The 27,185-nt window shown below is 49.6% G+C and overlaps 2 protein-coding genes across 2 annotated transcripts; one reads left to right on the top strand and one right to left on the bottom strand.

The window, feature by feature from the left end:
- The first annotated feature begins 363 nt into the window (after window positions 1-363).
- Window positions 364-8,266, top strand: SHE (Src homology 2 domain containing E). Its single transcript, XM_075331103.1, has 6 exons — window positions 364-1,236; window positions 1,846-1,972; window positions 6,468-6,761; window positions 6,869-7,019; window positions 7,103-7,222; window positions 7,859-8,266. Exons 1-6 carry the CDS (start codon window positions 814-816, stop codon window positions 8,040-8,042), a joined length of 1,299 nt encoding a protein of 432 aa, XP_075187218.1. The 5' UTR covers window positions 364-813; the 3' UTR covers window positions 8,043-8,266.
- A 394-nt stretch (window positions 8,267-8,660) lies between these two features.
- On the bottom strand, window positions 8,661-22,865 carry IL6R (interleukin 6 receptor). Its single transcript, XM_075331047.1, has 10 exons — window positions 22,674-22,865; window positions 20,248-20,481; window positions 16,177-16,300; window positions 15,898-16,073; window positions 12,385-12,545; window positions 12,068-12,206; window positions 10,579-10,598; window positions 10,447-10,504; window positions 10,201-10,300; window positions 8,661-10,025 (listed from the first exon to the last, which is right to left on the bottom strand). The coding sequence occupies exons 1-10, from the start codon at window positions 22,771-22,773 to the stop codon at window positions 9,869-9,871; spliced, it is 1,269 nt and encodes a 422-aa protein (XP_075187162.1). The 5' UTR covers window positions 22,774-22,865; the 3' UTR covers window positions 8,661-9,868.
- Between the last annotated feature and the right edge of the window lie 4,320 nt (window positions 22,866-27,185).

Below are 27,185 nucleotides of genomic sequence, written 5' to 3'. Positions count from 1 at the left end.
TGTGTGATATATACAGGGGGTTCTGTTGTTTAAGGGGGCACAGTCACATATATGGGGGACAGTATGATATATATGGGGACCTGTATGACATATACGGAGGGGCAGTGATATATGGGGCTGGTGTGATATATACAGGGGATTTCTCGTATAAGGGGGCACTATGTACATATGGTGCAGTATGATATATACATTGGCCCGTATGACATATGGGGGGCAGTGATATACGGGGGCTGGTGTATATCTGCCATCCACCTCAGGACCATTCCTAAAAGCCGTCCAGTCCCCGCCTTCCATTGAACTATGGAGGAAACGCATTTCCTTCCCTTGTGAGAGACTGTTTTCTGTGGGATGTCTGACGTGACTGTGACTTGTAATCAGTCACATAGCTTCCAGAGTCCCAGGACCTCTGCCCCCGGCCATTGTTGATGGTCCCAGACCACCAGGCTGCGCTCGTCCTGTGCTGCCAGACCATGAGAAGACATCCAGAGCTTCTGTAGACCTCCTTCACAAGACGCCTCACAAGCCTGGACCCTATAACTTCCTAGGAAAGACTCTGAAAACAAACAACATACCCTCAACAGAGCGACTCCGGGGTCAGTCACCGACTACAAGGACGAAGCTGGGACAGGAACAACCCCTAAGACACCTCCGACCTAGCTCACAAGGCACTTTGGAAACCCTGGCAGTGGTGGGGGCCGGCGCAGCAGGCATCAGTCACTGGATACTAGGAACACCTGGATAGTGCAAGCCCTTGACTTGGGGCCCCTGTGGCCCTTGCATCGTAGGAATATTCCTTCCATCGTGTGCCCGGTCATGGCCAAGTGGTTCAAGGAACTCCCCTTGTCTTTGAAGAATGTCTCGGACCGAGCCAAGCCCGGCCTTCCAGGTGCCCGGACTCTCCCGAAAGTCGGGGCTTCCCGCAAAAATTCTTGCCCCGAGTCCGCTGGTTCCCAAAGTTCCTCCGTAAGGAACCGAAAGAACTCGTCATCTGATGGGCTGGGAAAAGGGGGCAAAGATGGCAGCCGACTGTCCAGAGAGGTCATTCAGAGCTTTCTGCAGGGCAAGAGTCGCAAAAACTCAAGGGATGAGGTAGGAAACCTTCGGGCCCCTAAGGGACATAGTACATACATCAACCGCCTGATTAAAGTGGACCCCAGCCTCCAGGAGAACGGAAGGAACCCGGCAGATGGAGAGGAACCCGGGCAAGAGCAGGAGAAAGGTGTGAAAGAGGACACGGTGAGTTGTCTATATGCTCCGTCCATGTATATACTGTGTCCTGACACATCTCCGTCCATGTATATACTGTGTCCTGACACATCTCCCTCCATGTATATACTGTGTCCTGACACATCTCCGTCCATGTATATACTGGGTCCTGACACATCTCCGTCCATGTATATACTGTGTCCTGACACATCTCCCTCCATGTATATACTGGGTCCTGACACATCTCCGTCCATGTATATACTGTGTCCTGACACATCTCCGTCCATGTATATACTGTGTCCTGACACATCTCCCTCCATGTATATACTGTGTCCTGACACATCTCCGTCCATGGAGCACTGCCCCCAGATGTCTCAGCATGTAATGGCTGGAACCTAAAATTACCGGCTGCTCAGTAAAAGCCAATAACTTGGGAACAAACTGGCCCTAGGACATGTGAGATTTTATTGTTGACTTCAATAGTATAATGCATGACTTATCTGTGACATTTTAGAAAAATGTATCATTCCTTTAAATGTGGACATTCTTCTTAATTACGGGCCGGTCAATATCAGTGTCAGATACTTCCCCGTTTGTCAGCGATACTGATCGTTGTGCGTCTGTCCATTCCCCATGCAGATCATTATATTAGAGGATTATGCCGATCCATACGACGCCAAGCAGACTAAAGAGCAACGGGACGCCGAGAGGGTGGGCGAAAACGACGGGTACATGGAACCGTACGACGCCCAGCAGATGATAACCGGTGAGTGACGGCACCCTATATACAGAGGATCCTGTATCTTCCATCACTCAGTGATAGGCCATGCGATAACCTGCAGCAGTGACATCACCGCACCACAAATATAATGATATATTACAGCGGTGACATCACCGCTCCTCACATATAATGATATATTACAGCAGTGACATCACCGCTCCTCACATATAATGATATATTACAGCAGTGACATCACCGCTCCTCACATATAATGATATATTACAGCAGTGACATCACCGCTCCTCACATATAATGATATATTACAGAGGTGACATCACAGCACCACAAATATAATGATATATTACACTAGTCACATCACCGCTCCTCACATATAATGATATATTACACCTGTGACATCACCGCTCCTCACATATAATGATATATTACAGAGGTGACATCACAGCTCCTCACATATAATGATATATTACAGAGGTGACATCACCGCTCCTCACAGATAATGATATATTACAGCAGTGACATCACCGCTCCTCACAGATAATGATATATTACAGAGGTGACATCACCGCTCCTCACATATAATGATATATTACAGCAGTGACATCACCGCTCCTCACAGATAATGATATATTACAGAGGTGACATCACCGCTCCTCACATATAATGATATATTACAGCAGTGACATCACCGCTCCTCACATATAATGATATATTACAGAGGTGACATCACCGCTCCTCACATATAATGATATATTACACCTGTGACATCACCGCTCCTCACATATAATGATATATTACAGCAGTGACATCACCGCTCCTCACAGATAATGATATATTACAGAGGTGACATCACCGCTCCTCACATATAATGATATATTACAGCAGTGACATCACCGCTCCTCACATATAATGATATATTACAGAGGTGACATCACCGCTCCTCACATATAATGATATATTACAGAGGTGACATCACCGCTCCTCACATATAATGATATATTACAGCGGTGACATCACCGCTCCTCACATATAATGATATATTACAGAGGTGACATCACCGCTCCTCACATATAATGATATATTACACCAGTGACATCACCGCTCCTCACATATAATGATATATTACAGCGGTGACATCACCGCTCCTCACATATAATGATATATTACAGAGGAGACATCACCGCTCCTCACATATAATGATATATTACAGAGGTAACATCACCGCTCCTCACATATAATGATATATTACAGAGGTAACATCACCGCTCCTCACATATAATGATATATTACAGAGGTAACATCACCGCTCCTCACATATAATGATATATTACAGCAGTGACATCACCGCTCCTCACATATAATGATATATTACAGCAGTGACATCACCGCTCCTCACATATAATGATATATTACACCTGTGACATCACCGCTCCTCACATATAATGATATATTATAGCAGTGACATCACCGCTCCTCACATATAATGATATATTACAGAGGTAACATCACCGCTCCTCACATATAATGATATATTACAGAGGTGACATCACCGCTCCTCACATATAATGATATATTATAGCAGTGACATCACCGCTCCTCACATATAATGATATATTACAGAGGTGACATCACCGCTCCTCACATATAATGATATATTACAGAGGTGACATCACCACTCCTCACATATAATGATATATTACAGAGGTGACATCACCGCTCCTCACATATAATGATATATTACAGAGGTGACATCACCGCTCCTCACATATAATGGTATATTACAGAGGTGACATCACCGCTCCTCACATATAATGATATATTACAGAGGTGACATCACCACTCCTCACATATAATGATATATTATAGCAGTGACATCACCGCTCCTCACATATAATGATATATTACAGAGGTGACATCACCACTCCTCACATATAATGATATATTACAGCAGTGACATCACCGCTCCTCACATATAATGATATATTACAGAGGTGACATCACCGCTCCTCACATATAATGGTATATTACAGAGGTGACATCACCGCTCCTCACATATAATGATATATTACAGAGGTGACATCACCGCTCCTCACATATAATGATATATTACAGAGGTGACATCACCGCTCCTCACATATAATGATATATTACAGAGGTGACATCACCGCTCCTCACATATAATGATATATTACAGAGGTGACATCACCGCTCCTCACATATAATGATATATTACAGCAGTGACATCACCGCTCCTCACATATAATGATATATTACAGCAGTGACATCACCGCTCCTCACATATAATGATATATTACAGCAGTGACATCACCGCTCCTCACATATAATGATATATTACAGCAGTGACATCACCGCTCCTCACATATAATGATATATTACAGAGGTGACATCACCGCTCCTCACATATAATGATATATTACAGCAGTGACATCACCGCTCCTCACATATAATGATATATTACACCTGTGACATCACCGCTCCTCACATATAATGATATATTACAGAGGTGACATCACCACTCCTCACATATAATGATATATTACAGAGGAGACATCACCGCTCCTCACATATAATAATATATTACACCTGTGACATCACCGCTCCTCACATATAATGATATATTACAGAGGAGACATCACCGCTCCTCACAGATAATGATATATTACAGCAGTGACATCACCGCTCCTCACATATAATGATATATTACAGCGGTGACATCACCGCTCCTCACATATAATGATATATTACACCAGTGACATCACCGCTCCTCACATATAATGATATATTACACCAGTGACATCACCGCTCCTCACATATAATGATATATTACAGCAGTGACATCACCGCTCCTCACATATAATGATATATTACGGAGGTGACATCACTGCTCCTCACATATAATGATATATTACAGCAGTGACATCACCGCTCCTCACATATAATGATATATTACAGAGGAGACATCACCGCTCCTCACATATAATGATATATTACAGCAGTGACATCACCGCTCCTCACATATAATAATATATTACAGCAGTGACATCACCGCTCCTCACATATAATGATATATTATAGCAGTGACATCACCGCTCCTCACATATAATGATATATTATAGCAGTGACATCACCGCTCCTCACATATAATGATATATTATAGCAGTGACATCACCACTCCTCACATATAATGATATATTACAGCAGTGACATCACCGCTCCTCACATATAGTGATATATTACAGAGGTAACATCACCGCTCCTCACATATAATGATATATTACAGCAGTGACATCACCGCTCCTCACATATAATAATATATTACAGCAGTGACATCACCGCTCCTCACATATAATGATATATTATAGCAGTGACATCACCGCTCCTCACATATAATGATATATTACACCTGTGACATCACCGCTCCTCACATATAATGATATATTACAGCAGTGACATCACCACTCCTCACATATAATGATATATTACAGCAGTGACATCACCGCTCCTCACATATAATGATATATTACAGCAGTGACATCACCGCTCCTCACATATAATGATATATTACAGCGGTGACATCACCGCTCCTCACATATAATGATATATTACGGAGGTGACATCACTGCTCCTCACATATAATGATATATTACACCTGTGACATCACCGCTCCTCACATATAATGATATATTACAGAGGTGACATCACCGCTCCTCACATATAATGATATATTACAGCAGTGACATCACCACTCCTCACATATAATGATATATTACAGCAGTGACATCACCGCTCCTCACATATAATGATATATTACAGCGGTGACATCACCGCTCCTCACATATAATGATATATTACAGCAGTGGCATCACCGCTCCTCACATATAATGATATATTACGGAGGTGACATCACCGCTCCTCACATATAATGATATATTACAGCAGTGACATCACCACTCCTCACATATAATGATATATTACAGCAGTGACATCACCGCTCCTCACATATAATGATATATTACAGCAGTGACATCACTTTCGGAGGTCGTATTCTCCGGTCTCTGTTCTTTGTCGCCCCCTGTAGGAGGAATTTCATTTTCTAGTCACCTCTGCCTCATACACTACTGTATAATTTACGGGGCGACTCGTTGTGCATTTACATGACCCCCTGCTTCTCTCCATGATCCCAGACCGTTCATTAAAGGTATTTTCCAAACTTTGCGTGGCTGGGTGTGACTTTCCCCGGCCGTTTCCTGCCTCTCAGGACGGCTTCCGATGGAGAGTGGCTCTGCTCCAAGAGGAAGGATGCAGTGGCGGCAAACAGGATGGGCTCCGTTGCCATGGCGCCAAGATAATCCCGACCATAGGGCATAAAACAGATCCCATAAGATCCAGATGACCGAGGAGATGGAGCACATCGCTCTGCCTGCTGGCTGCACAGCGTATGACATGCTTCCTTTTAGCATTGTGTAGGCGCCCCCCTGTAATTGTGCCCCCTACATTTCAGAGATCCGGCGGCGGGGATCCAGGGATCAGCTGATCACCGAGCTCCTCGTGATGGAACTTGGCTCCCAGAACGAGGGGAAGACGGAGGTGAAGAGACAAGGATCGCAGGAGCTGCTGGTGAAACCCCCCCAGCTGTACGACACGCCGTATGAGCCCCCCGAATCCGAGCTCAACGTGGAGGAGCAGAAGCAGCGCCCTGCAGACGGACAGCGACCGGAGAACGACGAGCGACCTGCGGAGGAATACGAGCAGCCATGGGAGTGGAAGAAGGAGCACATCGTGAGAGCGCTCTCCGGTAAGTGCCATCCCTATAGAGCTAAGGGTTTGTTACCGTGTGTCACACAGCTTGTTGTCTATGAGAACCATATCACATCCTCGCCATCTTGTATTTATCATCTACAGCCCAGTTTGAAGGGAGCGAGCGCAGCCCCGCGAAGGAGGAGGCTGGGCGGCTGCACCAGCGCCAGATGAGCTGGACCGCTAAGGCCCTGAAGCAATCGCAGCCGGATCCCAGTGAGAAAGTAGACCCTACGCTGCCCTTGGAGAAGCAGAGGTGAGTTCTGGTGCTCCGCGGGGACGGCTCTCTGCTTTCTACTGACAGTTTATAACACATTGTGCTCCCGCTTGTGGCTGCAGTTGGTATCACGGCGCAGTGACGCGGGCAGAGGCGGAGAGTCGGCTTCAGTCATGCCGCGAGGCAAGCTACCTCCTGCGCAACAGCGAATCCGGCAACAGCAAATACTCCATCGCCCTAAAGTGAGTACAACAGCCTGTTATATTGTGTGTAGGGGGGTGCCAAGTTTGAGTGGCGGTCCTCTCACCTCAATATTTCTCAAACCTCTTAGACTATTACAGTCAAATCCACATTAAGACCCTTCAAAATAAATTCTGACCCTACACCAAAGTGCTAAAATTAATAGGACCCCAGTCCCCTAAAATTAATGGGACCCCAGCCCTTAAAGTTAATAGGACCTCACACCAGGCCCCTAAAATTAATTATAACCCAAGAGCAAGCCCCTAATATTAATAGGACCCCAGACCAAGCCTCTAAAATTAATAGGACTCCAAACCAGGCCCTTTAAAATTAATAGGACCCCAGACCGGGCCCTTTAAAATTAATAGGACCCCAAACCAGGCCCCTAACATAATTAATTCCAAATATTAACATTATTCAGGCCCCATACATGATCCCTAGAATTAATTGAGATGGTTATAATTTTGGGACCCCAAACCATCTCCCTTACATTCATTCACACCCAGGGAGATGCTGACCGGGTCCTGGGCCTGACTGCGTTCCAGTGATGGACACCTGCCCTATGTATATACATGTCTCAGCCCAGATCCCGGTCGGTACATGGATAACCCCAGGACGCTCTCTCCGCTTCCTCCTAGGACCAGCCAGGGGTGCGTCCACATCATTGTGGCTCAAACCAAAGACAACAAGTTCACCCTGAACCAGACGAGCGGCGTCTTCTGCAGCATCCCCGAGGTCATCCATTACTACTCCAGCCAGAAACTGCCCTTCAAGGGGGCCAAGCACATGAGCCTGTTATACCCGGTGCCGAGGGGCCCGTGAGCCGCCGGCTGCTTCCAATGGCTGCCCCTTCCCTTCTCAGCTTATTTCTATATTGTCTTCTCAAAACCCAACAGAAAGGATTATAGTAAGTGATGGAAGGACGGAGGAAGTGAAAAATGGAGGAGTGTGATCCAGAGGTGTGGCCCCCCAGAGAGAGGGCAGTGTGCTCCGCCATGTATCTGCTTGTATTATACCTGTATACTAATAAAGACATTGTACATTCAGCCTCTGTAGTGCTGTGGGGAGGAGGAGAGGGGTCTGCACTCATCTTGGCCCTGTAATGGCAGGTGAGTATATAGTATACCATATAGCTGCAATCATTGTCCATTGTGGGGGAAGGTGCAGTATCCTGTGTGGACCTACCAGCGGACCCTTGCACCCTAAGGATTTGAGCAGTTTGGCTGGCAGGTGAGCTGAATCTTTTTTCCTTTCTATGCAGTATCCTGTGTGGCCACCATGTGGTGTGTGGCGCTGTGGTGTCAGAGCTGATCAGTGGAGGTGTCCGTCATACTTACTGCGTCATTAGACTTTAAGATTCATCCATAACGCCCCCCTCTTCCCCCCACAAGATTTGTCTCTTCTGGGCCACAAGGTTACAGATATGTGAGAACTGTTGCCTTCCTCCTTTATTCCCAGAAACCAATAAACATGACACAAGTGACAAGTCCAGAAATAGTGATGTGACTGACCGGGGGTAACAAGGGTCCGACTCCACAGAAAGTCCCTAGAAATTCCCACAGCTAACATGTGACCTTAAGACCCTGCTAACCAGAATCCTGTGAATGAGATCCCAGAGAAAGAGGCACATCACCAGAGACCCCGCAGGTAATAAAGGGCTCTTGAGAACCCAGCAACCCCTGCAGAGACCCGCAGAAGCCCCAAGACCCCTGCAGCACAGAGCCTCGAGATCCCCGCAGAGAGCCCCGAGACGCCTGCAGCAGAGAGCCTAGAGAACCCCGCAGAGAGCCCAGAGACGCTTACAGCAGAGAGGCCCGAGATCCCCGCAGCAGAAAGCCTAGAGAACCTTACAGAGAACCTTGAGATCCCCGCAGCAGTGAGCTCAGAGATCCCCGCAGCAGGGAGCCCCAAGAACCCCACAGCAGGGAACCCCGAAAACCCCATAGAGAGCCCTGGCACCCCCGCAGCACAGAGCTCCGAGACGCCTACTGCAGAGAGCCCCAAGATCCCCGCAGAGAGTCCTGAGACACCTTCAGCAGAGAGCCTTTAGATTCCTGCAGCACAGAGGTCCGAGACCCCCGCAGCACAAAGCCTTCAGAACCCCACAGAAGAGCCCCGAGATGCTGACAGGAGAGAGCCCGGAGATATCCGCAGAGTCCAGAGACACCTGCAGTAGAGACCCTAGAGATCCCCTCAGAGAGCCCCGAGACCCCTGCAGCACTGAGCCTTGAGAACCCCTCAGAGAGCCCCGAGACCCCCACAGAGAACCCGCTAAGAGTCAGGTGACCCTGAGAAGCTTATCCTCTTCACTAGGATGGTCTTACATACACTTCACTCTCTTAGAGGGCCATACCATCCAATATACCAAGTCCTGACTGGAGAAATCCCTGCGGTCGCCTCCGATTCTCCACACACTCCTGTCTGGAGGGAGTCAATTCCAGGTTGTGCTCACTCCTGTCTGAGGGAGTCATTTCTAGGTTGCGCTCACGCCTGTCCACCATGCTGACTGTTACAGATGACTGTCAGGTTATTGTCCCCGTACAGACAGGCAGCACAGTCATAAGTGGCGGCGTTCGTAGACAGCATTCGGTTTTCTCCACCATTTGGTTTGATCCTCAGTAGTGACTCTGGTCGTCTCCTGGTTTTCTTCAGTCTCCTTCCAGTAATGGAGGAACGGTGACCACCACCGAGGACAAGAGAGACTCAGTCACTGGTGGCGGCGGCGCTCTGTCCTCTATAGACGAAGACTGGACCAGAGAACGCAGGAAACCGCAGTGTAACTTCACCATCCTCACCTCCTGGTACCTGTGAGAGAAGAGCATCACTGCAGCGCACAGGCTCTTTAAATATGAGGATACAAACAAGGCTGTCCGGGTGACAACCAATATGTCTGCCAATAGTGGCCCCACTGGTTGTCACCCCGATATCAGTGTTCCCTAATATATAATGATTGAGGAGAGGGGGAAGATCGGGGGCTCACCTGATCCACAGTCCGAGGAGGAAAAGAATGACGAGAGCGAGACTGACACCCGGTGCGATCCACGATCTGAAGACCCCCCTCGAGACCGTCAGCACCCCAACTGTGAGAAGAGTACAAACGTCACCGCACACCAAGATCTGTACCCCAAATATCACCCGGTGCCCCACATGTCATCATTACCCCATACCCCCAGCGTCCCTATCCTGCCCTCCGAGGGTCAGTGACCAGCCATCTGTTACTACTTACCCTCATTTTCAGGGTCCTCAGGCTGTTGGGGTGTCGGGGTGTGATCCTCGTTGGGTACCTGATCAGGAAAGTCTCATCTCAGTGACTGATCCTGGATTTCTGGACGTTCTGCCCCCCAGATCTCACACTTACCTGAGTCATGGTGGCTCCGTCTGTAGAAGGAATAATGGGGCAATTAATGTCACCATATATCAGAATGAGGGGTCTGCTCGTCTGACCGAAAAAGTGACAGAATCACAGCTGCCATTGGAGAGAGACATAGATCTGCACACATAGTACTGAATGAACAGTGAGCTGTATATATACACATCTGTATACAGTGAGATCCCCCTAGTGGTGGCTGTATATATATATATCTCTATATATTGAGCTCCCCCTAGTGGTGGCTGTATATTTACATCTGTATAGTGAGCTCCTCTAGTGGTGGCTGTAAATATACACATCTGTATACAGTGAGATCCCCCTAGTGGTGGATGTATATATATATATCTCTATATATTGAGCTCCCCCTAGTGGTGGCTGTATATTTACATCTGTATAGTGAGCTCCTCTAGTGGTGGCTGTAAATATACACATCTGTATACAGTGAGATCCCCCTAGTGGTGGATGTATATATACATCTCTATATAGTGATCTCCCCCTAGTGGTGGATGTATACATATATATATATATATATATATATATATACACATCTCTATATAGTGAGCTCCCCCTAGTGGTGGCTGTATATATACATATCTCTATATAGTGAGCTCCCCATAGTGCTGGCTGTATATATACAGCTCTATACAGTGACCTCCCCCAATGTGATGGTTGTATATATATACATCTCTATATATTGAACTCCCCCTAGTGGTGGATGTATATATACACATCTCTATATAGTGAGCTCCCCCTAGTGGTGGCTGTATACATACATCTCTATATAGTGAGCTCCCCCTAGTGGTGGATGTATATATACACATCTCTATATAGTGAGCTCCCCCTAGTGGTGGCTGTATATATACATCTCTATTTATCGAGCTCCCCTTAGTGATGGCTGCATATATACATCTCTATATAGTGAGTTCCCCCTAGTGGTGGCTGTATATATAGACATCTGTATACAGTGAGCTCCCCCTAGTGATGGCTGTATATATACACATCTCTATATAGTGAGCTCACCCTAGTGATAGCTATATATACATCTCTATATAGTGAGCTCCCCCTAGCGGTGGCTGTATATATACACATCTCTATATAGTGAGCTCACCCTAGTGATGGCTATATATACATCTCTATATAGTGAGCTCCCCCTACTGGTGGCTGTATATATATAGACATCTCTATACAGTGAGTTCCCCCTAGTGATGGATGTATATATACATATCTATATAGTGAGCTCCCCCTAGTGGTGGCTGTATATATACACATCTCTATACAGTGAGCTCCCCCTAGTGATGGATGTATATATACATATCTATATAGTGAGCTCCCTCTAGTGATGGATGTATATATACATATCTATATAGTGAGCTCCCCCTAGTGGTGGCTGTATATATACACATCTCTATATAGTGAGCTCACCCTAGCGGTAAGATTCCACTCTATGCAACAGAGGGGCACTAGAAAATGGACATACCTGACCATGGGACCCCTTTGGCATCCTTACTCCAAGACCCCCAATTCTCCTGGTATTCCTCCGTCGCTCGCACTCGGATGAGATGTTGTCTTCTCATCACGGCATCATGAATAATGAAGCTCGTGTCATCAGTGGTGCCCTGATGGAAATAGCATGATGTGCGCTCTAGTCACCATCTGATGGATCGCTAAATTCTAGATGCAGCTTTGGATGTAACCAGAGGACATGTATTGTGGAGGGGGCATTCGCCTCCAGAAGTGCATTATATAGTTTCATTATAAGGATTGGGGTGTGGGGCGTTTTAGGGGGCAACTCACATTGGACTGGTGAAGTGAGTTCTCTACTTGGTACAGAACCTGGTACTTGAGGCGGTAGTACGGTTCCTCCCAGAACTCAGGTAGGCTCCAGCGCACTTCTAGCCTCCTTGGATGCTTCTCCACTTTTGTCACTTGTACATTGAGGGGGGGACCGATGTGCACTGAGGGGAAGGAACAAGGGTCAGAGATAAACCACGACACAGCGGTGCCCCCTCGGCCCACCTGGGTCATCATCCGTAGGAGACTGTGCCCGCCACTAGCCCAGCACTGGGATCACTACATACTCTAACAAATAACAGTGTATAATGGTATTATTTGGATGAAGGCGGTATTATATAGACACAGTACGGTAGAATACTAAAGATTACAGCGTTACTTACCACCAGGTAGATACACACGTGGTCAGAATTGTTGGCCCCCCTCGCCCCTCGTTTAATGAAAGAAAAACCCACAATGGTCACAGAAATAACTAGAATCTGCCAAAAGTAATAATAGATAAAAAAATCTATGAAAATGAACAAATGAAGGTCAGACATTGCTGCTTTCTGCTCCCACAGAATTTAAAAAAAAATAAAATTCATGAAATCTGCCTGAAAGAAATGATGGCGCCCTCCTCCTCTTCCCCCTACCACTCCTCCTCCTCTTCCTCCTCCTTCTCTTCCTCCTCCTCCTTCTCCTCCTCCTTCTCCCCCTCCTCCTTCTCCCCCTCTTCCTCCTCTTCCTCTTCCTCCTCTTCCCCCTACCACTACTCCTCCTCTTCCTCCTCCTTCTCTTCCTCCTCCTCCTTCTCCCCCTCTTCCTCCTCTTCCTCCTCCTCCTCTTCCCCCTACCACTACTCCTCCTCTTCCTCCTCCTTCTCCTCCTCCTCCCCCTTCTCCTCCTCCTTCTCCCCCTCCTCCTCCTTCTCCCCCTCTTCCTCCTCTTCCTCCTGCTTCTCCCCCTCCTCCTCCCCCTTCTCCTCCTCTTCCCCCCCCTCCTCCTCCTTCTCCCCCTCTTCCTCCTCTTCCTCCTGCTTCTCCCCCTCCTCCTCCCCCCCTCCTCCTTCCCCTCCCCCTCCTCCTCTTCCTCCTCCTTCTCCCCCTCCTCTTCCTCCTCCTTCTCCCCCTCCTCTTCCTCCTCCTCCTCCCCCTCCTCTTCCTCCTCCTCCTCCTCCTCCTCCTCCTCTTCCTCCTCCTCCTCCTCTTTTGAGCCAATCACTGCAATCACACGATTCCTGTAAGTGTCAATGAGACTTCTCCTCCTCTCGACAGGTATTTTGGCCTCTCCTCTGGGACAGAGTAATCTGCTTCAGTTGTCTGATGTGTGAAGGTCGCCTTTTCCAGCAGTTTCAGCTCTTTCCAAAGATGCTCAATAGGATTAAAGGGGATGTTACACGCAGCGATGTCGCTGGTGAAAGCACCCGCCCCCGTCGGTTGTGCGTCACAGGCAAATCGCTGCCCGTGGCGCACAATACCGTTAGGAGCCGTCACACGGACTTACCTGCCTAGCGACGTCGCTGTTGCCGGCGAACCGCCTCCTTTCTAAGGGGGTGGTTCGTGCGGCGTCACAGCGGCGTCACTAAGCGGCCGCCCAATAGAAGAGGAGGGGCGGAGATGAGTGGGATGTAACATCCCGCCCACCTCCTTCCTTCCGCATTGCCGGCGGCTGCAGGTAAGCTGTAGTTCGTCATTCCCAAGGTGTCACACGTAGCGATGTGTGCTGCCTCGGGAACGCCGAACAACCTGTGAGCTCAACAATCAACGATTTTTTTAAAAGGAACGACGTGTCAACGATGGAGGATAAGGTGAGTATTTTCCATTGTTAACAGTCGCTCCTTGCTGTCACACGCAACGACGTCGCTAACGATGCCAGATGTGCGTCACGGAATCCGTGACCCCGGCGATATATCGTTAGATCCGTCTCTGCGTGTAACGGAGCCTTTAGGTTGGGGCTCATAGAAGCCACCTTAGAATAGTCCAATGTTTTGCTCTTATCCATTCTTGGCTGTTTTGGGTCATTTTCTTGTTGCAAGACCAATGACCTGCGACTGAGACCAAGCTTTCTGACACTGGGCAGCACATTCTCTCTAGAATCCCTTGATAGTCTTGAGATTTCATTGTACCCTGCACAGATTCAAGACACCCTGTGTGAGATAAAGCAAAGCAGCCCCAGAACATAACAGAGCCTCCCCCATGTTTCACAGTAGGAACAGTGTTCTTTTCTTCATATGCTTCATTTCTCCGCCTGTGAACAATGTGCCTTGCCAAAAAGTTCCATCTTTTGTTTCATCTGTCCATAGGACATTTTCCCAGAAGCTTTGTGGCTTGTCAACATGTAGTTTGGTAAATTCCAGTCTGGCTTTTTTATGTTTTTTTTCAACATTGGTGTCCTTTTTGGTCGTCTCCCATGAAGTCCACTTTGGCTCAAATAATGACGGAAGGTGCGATCTGACACTGATGTTCCTTGAGCTTGAAGTTCACCTTTAATCTCTTTAGATGTTTTTCTGGGCTCTTTTGTTACTATTCACATTATCCGTCTCTTTGATTTGTCATCAATTTTCCTCCTGCGGCCAAATCCAGGGAGGTCGGCTACAGTCCCATGGATCTTACATTTCTGAATAATATGTGCAACTGTAGTCACAGAAACATCAAGCTGATTGGAGATGGTCTTATAACCTTTACCTTTAACATGCTTGTCTATAATTTTCTTTCTAATCTCCTGAGACAACTCTTTCCTTCGCTTCCTCTGGTCCATATTGAGTGTGGTACACACCATGTCACCAAACAGCACAGTGAGTATCTGTAGCCCTATATACAGGCCAAGCATTGTTGACCTTAGGGAGATCAACATATCCACTGCGGAGACACCATCACGTGTTTCTCAACGCAGTGATTCTAGAGCATTGCCCCCTGGGAAGTATGCAAATTATTATTATTATTATTATTATTATTATTATTATTATCTATATACAGGCCCACTGACTGATTACAAGATTGTAGACACCTGTGATGCTAATTAGTGGACACGCCTTGATTTAACATGTCCCTTTTGTCACCTTATTTTCAGGGGTGCCATCATTTCTGTCCAGGCCATTTCTGTGGAAGCAGGAAAGCAGCAATGTCTGACTTTCATTTGTTCATTTTCATAGATTTTTGATTTATTATTACTTTTGTCAGATTCAATTTATTTCTGTGACCATTGTGGGTTTTTCTATCATTAAACGAGGAATACCAACAATTTTGACCATATGTGTAGCAGTATTATGTACACATTGTATGGGAGTATTACATAGAGAATGTATGGCAGTATTATGCGGATGAAGGCGGTATTATATAAACACCATATGTCAGTATTAAAAAAATGGTGTTGCTATAAACCACCATATGGCGGTACTGTGTAAACACTGTCCGGTTATAAGTTGACGTCAGTGTGACGGTTGTATTACGTGCTTCTGCCCCGGCCGTACATTGCCGCCACCCAGACACAGTCCCACATAACGCTGGGTATAATCAGGTACATAGTAATGGCGCGTACACAGATCCCTCCAATTGGCCTCCAGGCTGGCAGCCCTCACACTGTCAGTGCGGCTGCGCACACACAGGAGGAACACTTGTTTACTGTAGTCCGCCTCATTATGCAACGAAGAGCAAGTGAAGATCCGCCTGCCGCCATCATACGTGCATGGGAAGAAGAGGGGTTCCTCTGGGACCCTGCAAAAGGGGTAAAGCCGTTTCCACCAAGTATCACACATCACAGTCGCTGAGTAACACATATCATCATGTATCATGTGATACCTTCTCTCAGGACACTCACCTGACCTTTACGAGGGTGGCGGTGGAGAATGGGTGGAGTAGTTCTGTGGGGCTCCACTCACAGGTGATATTATGAGTGGGGTGTGGGTTGTAGCAGGAAAGACTTGTCCCCTCTTGTGGTTGATCTGTGAATATAAGTGGAAAAGGTAACATGACCTCAGGAATAATGATAATTAAGTGCCCCCCGTGTAGGCTCCTCCATTTGTGAATCATTGCTATATCAGTCTGTATAATTTAGCATCTTTGTGGCTCCCAAATACCAGAAGGGTCAATCAGGGGGCTAGAAGAGGGTATATGCCACCCAACATATGAATTTGAGGAGTGTGAAAACAACCAACAGAGATAGACAAACAAGGAAAACCAAAACTCAAATGTATAAGACAATACGAGGTAAGGAGGAAAATAAGAGCAGGGATGAAACGAAAAGACAATGAAAGAATTCCACAACAACGCCAAGCACCACACAATATAATCACCAGCAGGACTGCGACACAACAGCACACAGACCGACACAGCAAAGCTATAGTCAGCATGTGAAGACAGATTCCACCATCCTAAATACGTGGGGAGTAACTGTTATAGGTTTTCAACAACATGTGATCCCAGAGGTAACCAGCTGGCTAGCAGAATTTAACTCTTGGTAACCTGAGCATTAATGAGTACACACCTGTTGATACCTGCGCCTGCCTGTGTAACCAGAGAAACCATAGTGTGGAGTGTCAGAACCTGTAGTGTGAACAGCGTCTGATGCCGCCATAACACCCGGCAAGTTTTGAGCAAAACTCTATAACAGCAACTAACTGGAATGGTGGAGCTGTGCAATCCCCAATCTACTGATCAATCTGAGCAGAGAATGAAGGACCTTCAGGTCACATCACATCCTCAGCTCACATAGCTGGCAGCAGAGACAAGAGAAACAGAACATAAAGACAACTCGGGTGCTTGTAGGGGACAAGTGGGATGCTTGTGGGCGAATAGACTGTGAGTGGGAGGGAATGTACTATGGGGACATTATACTGTGTGTGGGGGGAATGTACTGTGGAGACATCATACTGTATGTGGGGGGAATGTACTATGGGGACATCATACTGTGTGTGGGCAGAATGTACTGTGGGGACATCATACTGCGTGTGGAGGGAATGTACTGTGGGGACATCATACTGTATGTGGGGGGAATGTACTGTGGGGGCATCATACTGTGTGTGGGGGGAATGTACTGTGGGGACATCATACTGTGTGTGGGGGGAATATACTGTGGTGACATTATACTGTGTGTGGGTTGAATGTATTGTGCGGACATCATACTGTGTGTGGAGGGAATGTAATGTGGGGACATCACACTGTGTGTGGGGGGAATGTACTGTGGGGACATCATACTGTGTGTGGAGGGAATGTACTGTGGGGACATCATACTGTGTGTGGAGGGAATGTACTGTGGGGACATCATACTGTGTGGGGGGAATGTACTGTGGGGACATCATACTGTGTGTGTGTGTGTGGGGAATGTACTGTGGGGACATCATACTGTGTGTGGAGGGAATGTACTGGGGGACATCATACTGTGTGTGTGGGGGAAATGTACTGTGGGGACATCATACTGTGTGTGGAGGGAATGTATACTGTGCGTGGAGGGAATGTACTGTGAGGACATCATACTGTGTGTGGAGGGAATGTACTGTGGGGACATCATACTGTGTGGGGGGAATGTACTGTGGGGACATCATACTGTGTGTTTGGGGGAATGTACTGTGGGGACATCATACTGTGTGTGGAGGGAATGTACTGTGGGGACATCACACTGTGTGTGTGGGGAATGTACTGTGGGGACATCATATTGTGTGTGGAGGGAATGTATATACTGTGTGTGGAGGGAATGTACTGTGGGGACGTCATACTGTGTGGGGGGAATGTACTGTGGGGACATCATACTGTGTGTGGGGGGAATGTACTGTGGGGACATCATACTGTGTGTGGAGGGAATGTATACTGTGTGTGGAGGGAATGTACTGTGGGGACATCATACTGTGTGTGGAGGGAATGTACTGTGGGGACATCATACTGTGTGTGGAGGGAATGTACTGTGGGGACATCATTCTGTGTGTGGAGGGAATGTACTGTGGGGATATCATACTGTGTGGGGGGAATGTACTGTGGGGACATCATACTGTGTGGACATCATACTGTGTGGGGGGAATGTACTGTGGGGACATTATACTGTGTGTGGAGGGAATGTATATACTGTGTGTGGAGGGAATGTACTGTGGGGACATCATACTGTGTGTGGAGGGAATGTACTGTGGGGACATCATACTGTGTGTGGAGGGAATGTACTGTGGGGACATCATACAGTGTGTGGAGGGAATGTACTGTGGGGACATCATACTGTGTGGACATCATACTGTGTGGGGGGAATGTACTGTGGGGACATTATACTGTGTGTGGAGGGAATGTACTGTGGGGACATCATACTGTGTGTGGAGGGAATGTACTGTGGGGACATCATACTGTGTGTGGAGGGAATGTACTGTGGGGACATCATACTGTGTGTGGAGGGAATGTACTGTGGGGACATCATACTGTGTGTGGAGGGAAGGTATACTGTGTGGAGGGAATGTACTGTGGGGACATCATACTGTGTGGGGGGAATGTACTGTGGGGACATTATACTGTGTGGAGGGAATGTACTGTGTGTAGGTGGCAGAGAGTGGCCATGATAGCAGTACCATACTGTGTGTGCACACCAGTGGGCCTCAGTATGAGAATAGTCCTGTGTGGAGATACACAGAGCTGGAAGAAGTTCGGGTAATGGCTTAGTGTAGAATATTAATGTCTGTAGAGCGCACCACCGTGTATCTCCCTTCCCTCCTTTTTGACTTTCAGTCAGCTGCTCCTCAATGTCCACTGTCATGGGATTCTGTTGAGTGGTTTCAGGGTCACCTGTTTGCTGTCTCCCCGGTGTCTCCAGCACTGTGGTGGCTCTCCCCGGTGTCTCCAGCCTGTAGTGGCCCTCCCCGGTGTCTTTAGCACTGTGGTGGCACTCCCCGGTGTCTCCAGCCTGTGGTGGCAGCCCCCGGTGTCTCCAGCCTGTGGTGGCAGCCCCCGGTGTCTCCAGCCTGTGGTGGCACTCCCCGGTGTCTCCAGCACTGTGGTGGCACCCCCCGGTGTCTCCGGCACTGAGGTGGCACCCGCTAGTGTCTCCAGTACTGTGGTGGCACCCCCTGGTGTCTCCAGCACTGTGGTGGCACCCCCCGATGTCTTTAGCACTGTGGTGGCACCCCCCGGTGTCTTTAGCACTGTGGTGGCCCTCCCCGATGTCTTTAGCACTGTGGTGGCACCCCCCGGTGTCTTTAGCACTGTGGTGGCACCCCTAGGTGTCTTTAGCACTGTGGTGGCCCTCCCCGGTGTCTTTAGCACTGTGGTGGCACCCCCCGATGTCTTTAGCACTGTGGTGGCACCCCCCCGTGTCTTTAGCACTGTGGTGGCACCCCTAGGTGTCTTTAGCACTGTGGTGGCACCCCCCGGTGTCTTTAGCACTGTGGTGGCCCTCCCCGATGTCTTTAGCACTGTGGTGGCACCCCCCGGTGTCTTTAGCACTGTGGTGGCACCCCTAGGTGTCTTTAGCACTGTGGTGGCCCTCCCCGGTGTCTTTAGCACTGTGGTGGCACCCCTCGGTGTCTCCGGCACTGAGGTGGTACCCGCCGGTGTCTTTAGCACTGTGGTGGCACCCCCCGATGTCTTTAGCACTGTGGTGGCACCCCCCCGTGTCTTTAGCACTGTGGTGGCACCCCTAGGTGTCTTTAGCACTGTGGTGGCACCCCCCGGTGTCTTTAGCACTGTGGCGGCCCTCCCCGGTGTCTTTAGCACTGTGGTGGCACTCCCCGGTGTCTCCAGCACTGTGGTGGCACCCCCCGGTGTCTCCGGCACTGTGGTGGCTCTCCCCGGTGTCTTTAGCACTGTGGTGGCACCCCCCGGTGTCTCCGGCACTGTGGTGGCTCTCCCCGGTGTCTTTAGCACTGTGGTGGCTCTCCCCGGTGTCTTTAGCACTGTGGTGGCAGCCCCGGTGTCGCCTTACCTCTCACCAGCAGCTCCACAGTGCACACCGGGGCCCCGTCCTTATAACACGTGTAGTTTCCCTCGTCGTCATACGCCACAGCTCTCAGGACAAGATGGCCGCTCTCTGCCTTTTCCAGTGGTCTTTGGCTTTTATAGGGGCTCCCATGGCTCCAGAACACTTGACCATCACACCCTGCACACGTCAGGTTTACATCGGAAAGGAATGTAACTAAGATGGCGTCTTCAGAAATCGCTGTGGGGGAGCAGAGAACCATTATATACAGCGGTATAACGAGCTGAGCTATTACGGTATTATACAGTATGGTCAGCGGCATTATGGGCAGTATAATGTTAGTAGGCAGTGAATACTGACAGGCAGCGCTCTGGTGGGGACAGGTGGAGACGGTCCCCGTCCTGTAACCACAATGCTTACAGCCGGGATGTGTGCTAGTGCAGAGGAAGTTCTGAGCTCGCTGCGCCCCACAACATCTGCCTCTGAGCTCGGGCGACACGTCCGGACCGCGCTGTCTATGCAAATCAGAAGCACACCGGGTGTGGGGGGGTGGGGGGTGCAGATAGTCAGGATCTGCCCAAATCAGCCCCCTACAGAGAGGGAACGGGGGCGCAGATATACCGCAATATATTGTATATAGATGGGGACAACAGAAAGCACTACATACAATCCGAAAGGGCCAACTAGGATTGCAGCTCTGAAGCACAGCCTGGTGCTCTATTATGGGACATAGAGGCCAAAAAGAGGGGTGGGGGGGGGAGGTGTGATCCTGCAGGGTGTAGTGAAAAGAGCTCACATGTACAGCACCCGTGCTGCACCGGAGCGATATACACACGATAATAACCAGAGACGATCATTAGTGATGAGGATAATTCTGCCGACTCCAGAGCAGCATGCGCCCCCTACACTAATCACCGCACAGAGCACGCTTCATTAACGGCTCCGCTTCCATGGACGCTGCTCGCACCACACTGGACTTTGTACCGTTACACAATTCTGGAGAGGTCACAGAGCCGAAATCAGATGTCATCTGTGGTGTTACATAGGACTGCAGCTGACATCTACTACATTATCTGTACTCAGAGAGATATCACTGTGTTATCTGTGGTGTTACATAGGACTGCAAGTGACATCTACCACATTATCTCTACTCGGAGTTATCACTGTGTTATCTGTGGTTTTACATAGGACTGCAGGAGACATCTACTACATTATCTGTACTCAGAGATATCACTGTTATATGTGGTGTTACATAGGACTGCAGGTGACATCTACTGCATTATCTGTACTCAGAGAGATATCACTGTGTTATCTGTGGTGTTACATAGGACTGCAGCTGACATCTACTACATTATCTGTACTCAGAGAGATATCACTGTGTTATCTGTGGTGTTACATAGGACTGCAAGTGACATCTACCACATTATCTCTACTCGGAGTTATCACTGTGTTATCTGTGGTTTTACATAGGACTGCAGGAGACATCTACTACATTATCTGTACTCAGAGATATCACTGTTATATGTGGTGTTACATAGGACTGCAGGTGACATCTACTACATTATCTGTACTCAGAGATATCACTGTGTTAACTGTGGTGTTACATAGGACTGCAGGTGTCATCTGCTATGTTATCTGTACTTGGAGATATCACTGTGTTATCTGTGGTGTTACATAGGACTGCAGGGGGTGTAATAATATATGTATACATTCAGGGCTGCTCTTCCCCATATGTATTGCACATACGATGACTGCGGTGAATCAGTTCCTGGAAATTCCCCAATTTCCAGCCTCGTACACACAGACATCCCCTGTATATATGGCAGTGTCCTCCGTATTTATTATCATACACCCGTATTAATGGTAGTGCCCCCCCGTATTTATGGCAGTGTCCCCCATATTTATGGCAGTGTCCCCCATATTTATGGCAGTATCCCCCGTATTTATGGCAGTGTCCTCCGTATTTATTATCATACACCCGTATTAATGGTAGTGCCCCCCCGTATTTATGGCAGTGTCCCCCATATTTATGGCAGTATCCCCCGTATTTATGGCAGTGTCCCCCGTATTTATTATCATACACCCGTATTAATGGCAGTGTCCCCTGTATTTATGCAGTGCCCCCGTATTTATTATCATACACCCGTATTAATGGTAGTGCCCCCCGTATTTATGGCAGTGTCCTCCGTATTTATGGCAGTGTCCCCCGTATTTATGGCAGTGTCCCCCGTATTTATCATACACCCGTATTAATGGCAGTGCCCCCCGTATTTATTATTGTACACCCGTATTAATGGCAGTGTCCCCCATATTTATGATCGCACCCCCATATACAGCGGTACTCTCCTTTCTCAGACTCCAGGGAGCCTCTGATATTGCGTGAACCAGCTGAACAGACTACAACTCCCAGCATGCCCCTAGGTTCGGGTTACCTGGCTTCGGACAGAGGGTATCCTGTGTATAGGAGGTGGTGAGCCGCCCGCAGCACAGCCCAATGATCAGCACAGTGCAGCGCCAACTGGTGCCCGCCATGGTCCCCGTCCCTTCCCGCAGGGTCCCATACACAGCTGTCTCTCGGCTCCTCTCCTTGTGTCTGTCTCGTCCTCCCTGACACTCTGCCCTCCGCGCTCTCATCACCGCCCACTTCTGAATAAATAGCGAGTGTACAGAAAAATATTTGAGGAACCATCCAGATTGCACAATGTGCTGACAGCGACACATGGGGGCTACTAATAACTCACCACCACAGGGCCATCAGGGGGACAGCCCACCTGGACACAGCGACACCCGGGGGCTACTAATAACTCACCACCACAGGGCCATCAGGGGGACAACCCACCTGGACACATCGACACCTGGGGGATAGTAATAACTAACCACCACAGGACCACCAGACAGCCCACCTGGGGACGGCGACACCTAGGGGCTACTAATAACCCACCACTACAGGGCCACCAGACAGCTCACCTGGACACAGTGACACCTGGGCGCTAGTAGTAACCCACCACTAGAGCCACCACATAGGCCACCAATACAGAGCCACCGGAAAGCCCACCTGGGGGCAGGGACGCTGGGAGTCTAGTACTAACCCACCACTATAGGGCCACCAGAGCCCACTTGGGCACAGAGATGTCGCGGGCGGGGAAGGACGCCACTGCGCTCGCTAACGCTCGGGTCCGGCGCTGCTGCAACGGCTGCTCAGTGGCTCGAGTGGTGGGCCGGATCCGGGGACTCGAGCGCCGCTCCTTGCCCGTGAGTGAAAGGGGTTAGTTTGGTTTGGGGATTTGGCCCGTGACGCCACCCACGAGTTGTGGTGAGGTTGGACACCACCGCTGCTGGTGACAGGGATCCCGTGAGCGATGGTAGGGAGCAGCTGGGATGTTGTTTCCTCCTCCGTGGGTAGGGGTTGGTGGTCCCGGGGCCCGGTGAGCTGACGGGGAGGCAGGATTGGCAAGGTGCAGGGTCGCCTGGACTGCGCAGCGCGGTGCGCCACAGCCACAAAGGTACGCAAAGTCTCTGGTAAACCAAATGGCTGGATGGACGGGTCCCGCAGCCGGCTGCTGTAGTCTCTCCCGGACACTTGGTGGTGGCTGCCTTTCCCTGCACCTTTGTGTATGTTCGGTCCCGATGGATTCCCACCGGTAACATGCTCCCCAGCGTGTATATGTGCCGGAGGAGCCCTTTTGCCCGCAGGCTCTGGCCCCTGGAACTCTAGCTGTGGCGGTAGCTGTATTTCCTTTTGCTGGTCGGACGGTTGCCTTCAATCGGGTCTTGGCTGTTAGGAAACCCCTGGGGTTCCGGTCACTGACGGATTTGACCTCTAATGGCAACTCCAAGCCTGGTCGGGGTCCGCAGGCCCTGCCTGTGTGTGCTGGCTTCACTTCGCTCCCCGATTCGGTACCGGCGGGCCACCACTTCGCTCCCCGGTCCTACGGTTCCGCGTTGATCTGCCTCTCCTGCAGACGGCCACCACCGTCTGCCAACCTTGCTCTAAGTGCCCGGGCCACACACCCGGACACGGTCAATTCGCTCCTCCACTTCCACTTCACTCCTATCCCTTAACTGTACTCTACTCTGACTTCCTTCTCCCGCCTCCAGGACTGTGAACTCCTTGGTGGGCGGGGCCAACTGCCTGGCTCCACCCCACCTGGTGTGGACATTAGCCCCTGGAGGGAGGCAACAAGGATTTTGTGTCTGGCTGATGTGCCTGTCTCAGGGTGGGGGTGAGTGTTGTAGTACCTGTGATGACCTGGCTAGTCCAGGGCGCCACAGAGACACCCGGGGGCTAGTAATAACCCACCACTACAGGTGACAGCTTTCTCTTCAGGTTTTATACGAGGATGTCCGGACATTGCTGATAATCAGCAATGTTCAAAATGTGATAGCCTACCAGGAAGAGATGAAGGAGGGAAGGAGCATCACGGCAGAGGTCCCACAGAATGGCCACCAATTCTCCTGTGGGCCTTATAATTGGGTCCCTGAGCAGCAGGGAAGTGTCACAAGGAGGTTTTTGCTGGCATCGCCAACTGTCATTGTGGCGTTAGGATCTGTGGAGACGGCAGATTGTGGCCCTCTACTTCTCTGAGGTCTGTGATCAGCGCAGGTAGACGCGGGCCTGGACCCACAGGCTTAGGCAGGCTAGCAAGAGTTTATCTCTGCTTGGCAGCTTGTTAGCCTCTCTGATCAGATGCTGTGGGGGAACCAATCACATTGGCTCCCCTCCGATATATACTGGCTGGACTATTCGATTGATGCCAGCTATAGCTTTCCTATACTGGTCTGGTGAGGTGTTGTGATCCAGACTTAATGGTGGTTGTTGTACATTAGTGCTGTGAGCGGTTGTGGTATTACCTATCCCATTTCTATCCTATTTCTTTTTGCTACTGCCTTCCTGCTCTTGCTTTTCTCCTTAGTTTCTTACTATTTATTTCTGAGTTGCAGTGTGTCCGAGTTTTATTTTTCCCGTCTGTCATAATTTGGGTTTCCATCACACTCCTGCGCCTTCCTTTCCTAGGGGTGGAAGTAATAGATTAGGTCTGGTCAGGAGCATAGCCAGACAAAGGACTCTTGAATCTCCACCATTAGGGGTAACCATTAGGTTACGGAAAGCATAGGACAGTGATAGCAAACCTATGGCACACATGCCAGACAGGGCACGCAAAGCCCTTGATGTTGGCACATGCGCTGTCGCCACATCCAGCCACTTTGAACTACTGGCGCGAACACGCTAGCAGTTCAAAGTTGTGTTGGAGCGGAGGAGACATTTCTCCTCGCTCTGACATTTCTTTCCTGACACATGCCAGGATGAAGGAACATGCCAGGATGAAGGAACATGCCAGGATGAAGGAACATGCCAGGATGGAGAAACATGCCAGGATGGAGAAACATGCCAGAACGGGGGAACATGCCAGGATGGAGGAACATGCAAGGACAGTGGAACATGCCAGGACAGTGGAACATGCCAGGACGGGGGAACATGCCAGGATGGAGAAACATGCCAGGATGGAGAAACATGCCAGGATGGGGGAACATGCCAGAATGGGGGAACATGCCAGGATGGAGGAACATGCCAGGAGAGGGGAACATGCTAGGATGGAGCAACATGCCAGGATGGAGGAACATGCCAGGATGGAGGAACATGCCAGGATGGGGGAACATGCCAGGATGGGGGAACATGCCAGAATGGGGGAACATGCCAGGATGGAGGAACATGCCAGGAGAGGGGAACATGCCAGGAGAGGGGAACATGCCAGGAGAGGGGAACATGCCAGGACGGGGGAACATGCCAGGATGGGGGAACATGCCAGGACGGTGGAACATGCCAGGACGGTGGAACATGCCAGGACGGGGGAACATGCCAGGATAGGGGAACATGCCAGGATAGGGGAACATGCCAGGATGGGGGAACATGCCAGGATGGGGGAACATGCCAGGATGGGGGAACATGGCAGCACGGTGGAACATGCCAGGATGGGGGAACATGCCAGGATGGGGGAACATGCCAGGATAGGGGAACATGCCAGATTAGGGGAACATGCCAGATTAGGGGAACATGCCAGATTAGGGGAACACGCCAGGATAGGGGAACATAGGGGAACCATGCCAGAATGGGGCAACCATGCCAGGAGAGGGGAACATGCCAGAATGGCGGAACATGCCAGGATGGGGGAACATGCCAGGAGAGGGGAACATGCTAGGATGGAGCAACATGCCAGGATGGAGGAACATGCCAGGAGAGGGGAACATGCTAGGATGGAGCAACATGCCAGGATGGAGGAACATGCCAGGATGGAGGAACATGCCAGGATGGGGGAACATGCCAGGATGGGGGAACATGCCAGAATGGGGGAACATGCCAGGATGGAGGAACATGCCAGGAGAGGGGAACATGCCAGGAGAGGGGAACATGCCAGGACGGGGGAACATGCCAGGATGGGGGAACATGCCAGGACGGTGGAACATGCCAGGACGGTGGAACATGCCAGGACGGGGGAACATGCCAGGATAGGGGAACATGCCAGGATAGGGGAACATGCCAGGATGGGGGAACATGCCAGGATGGGGGAACATGCCAGGATGGGGGAACATGGCAGCACGGTGGAACATGCCAGGATGGGGGAACATGCCAGGATGGGGGAACATGCCAGGATAGGGGAACATGCCAGATTAGGGGAACATGCCAGATTAGGGGAACATGCCAGATTAGGGGAACACGCCAGGATAGGGGAACATAGGGGAACCATGCCAGAATGGGGCAACCATGCCAGGAGAGGGGAACATGCCAGAATGGCGGAACATGCCAGGATGGGGGAACATGCCAGAACGGGGGAACATGCCAGAACGGGGGAACATGCCAGGACGGGGGAACATGCCAGATTAGGGGAACATGCCAGGATGGGGGAACATGCCAGATTAGGGGAACATGCCAGGATGGAGGAACATGC

The sequence above is a fragment of the Anomaloglossus baeobatrachus genome, chromosome 12 (genome assembly GCF_048569485.1).
Source record: "Anomaloglossus baeobatrachus isolate aAnoBae1 chromosome 12, aAnoBae1.hap1, whole genome shotgun sequence".
NCBI classification, from domain to species: Eukaryota; Metazoa; Chordata; class Amphibia; order Anura; family Aromobatidae; genus Anomaloglossus; species Anomaloglossus baeobatrachus.
The sequence above is the reverse complement of the archived record's forward strand: the minus strand, read 5'-3'. Positions and strand labels throughout refer to the sequence as shown.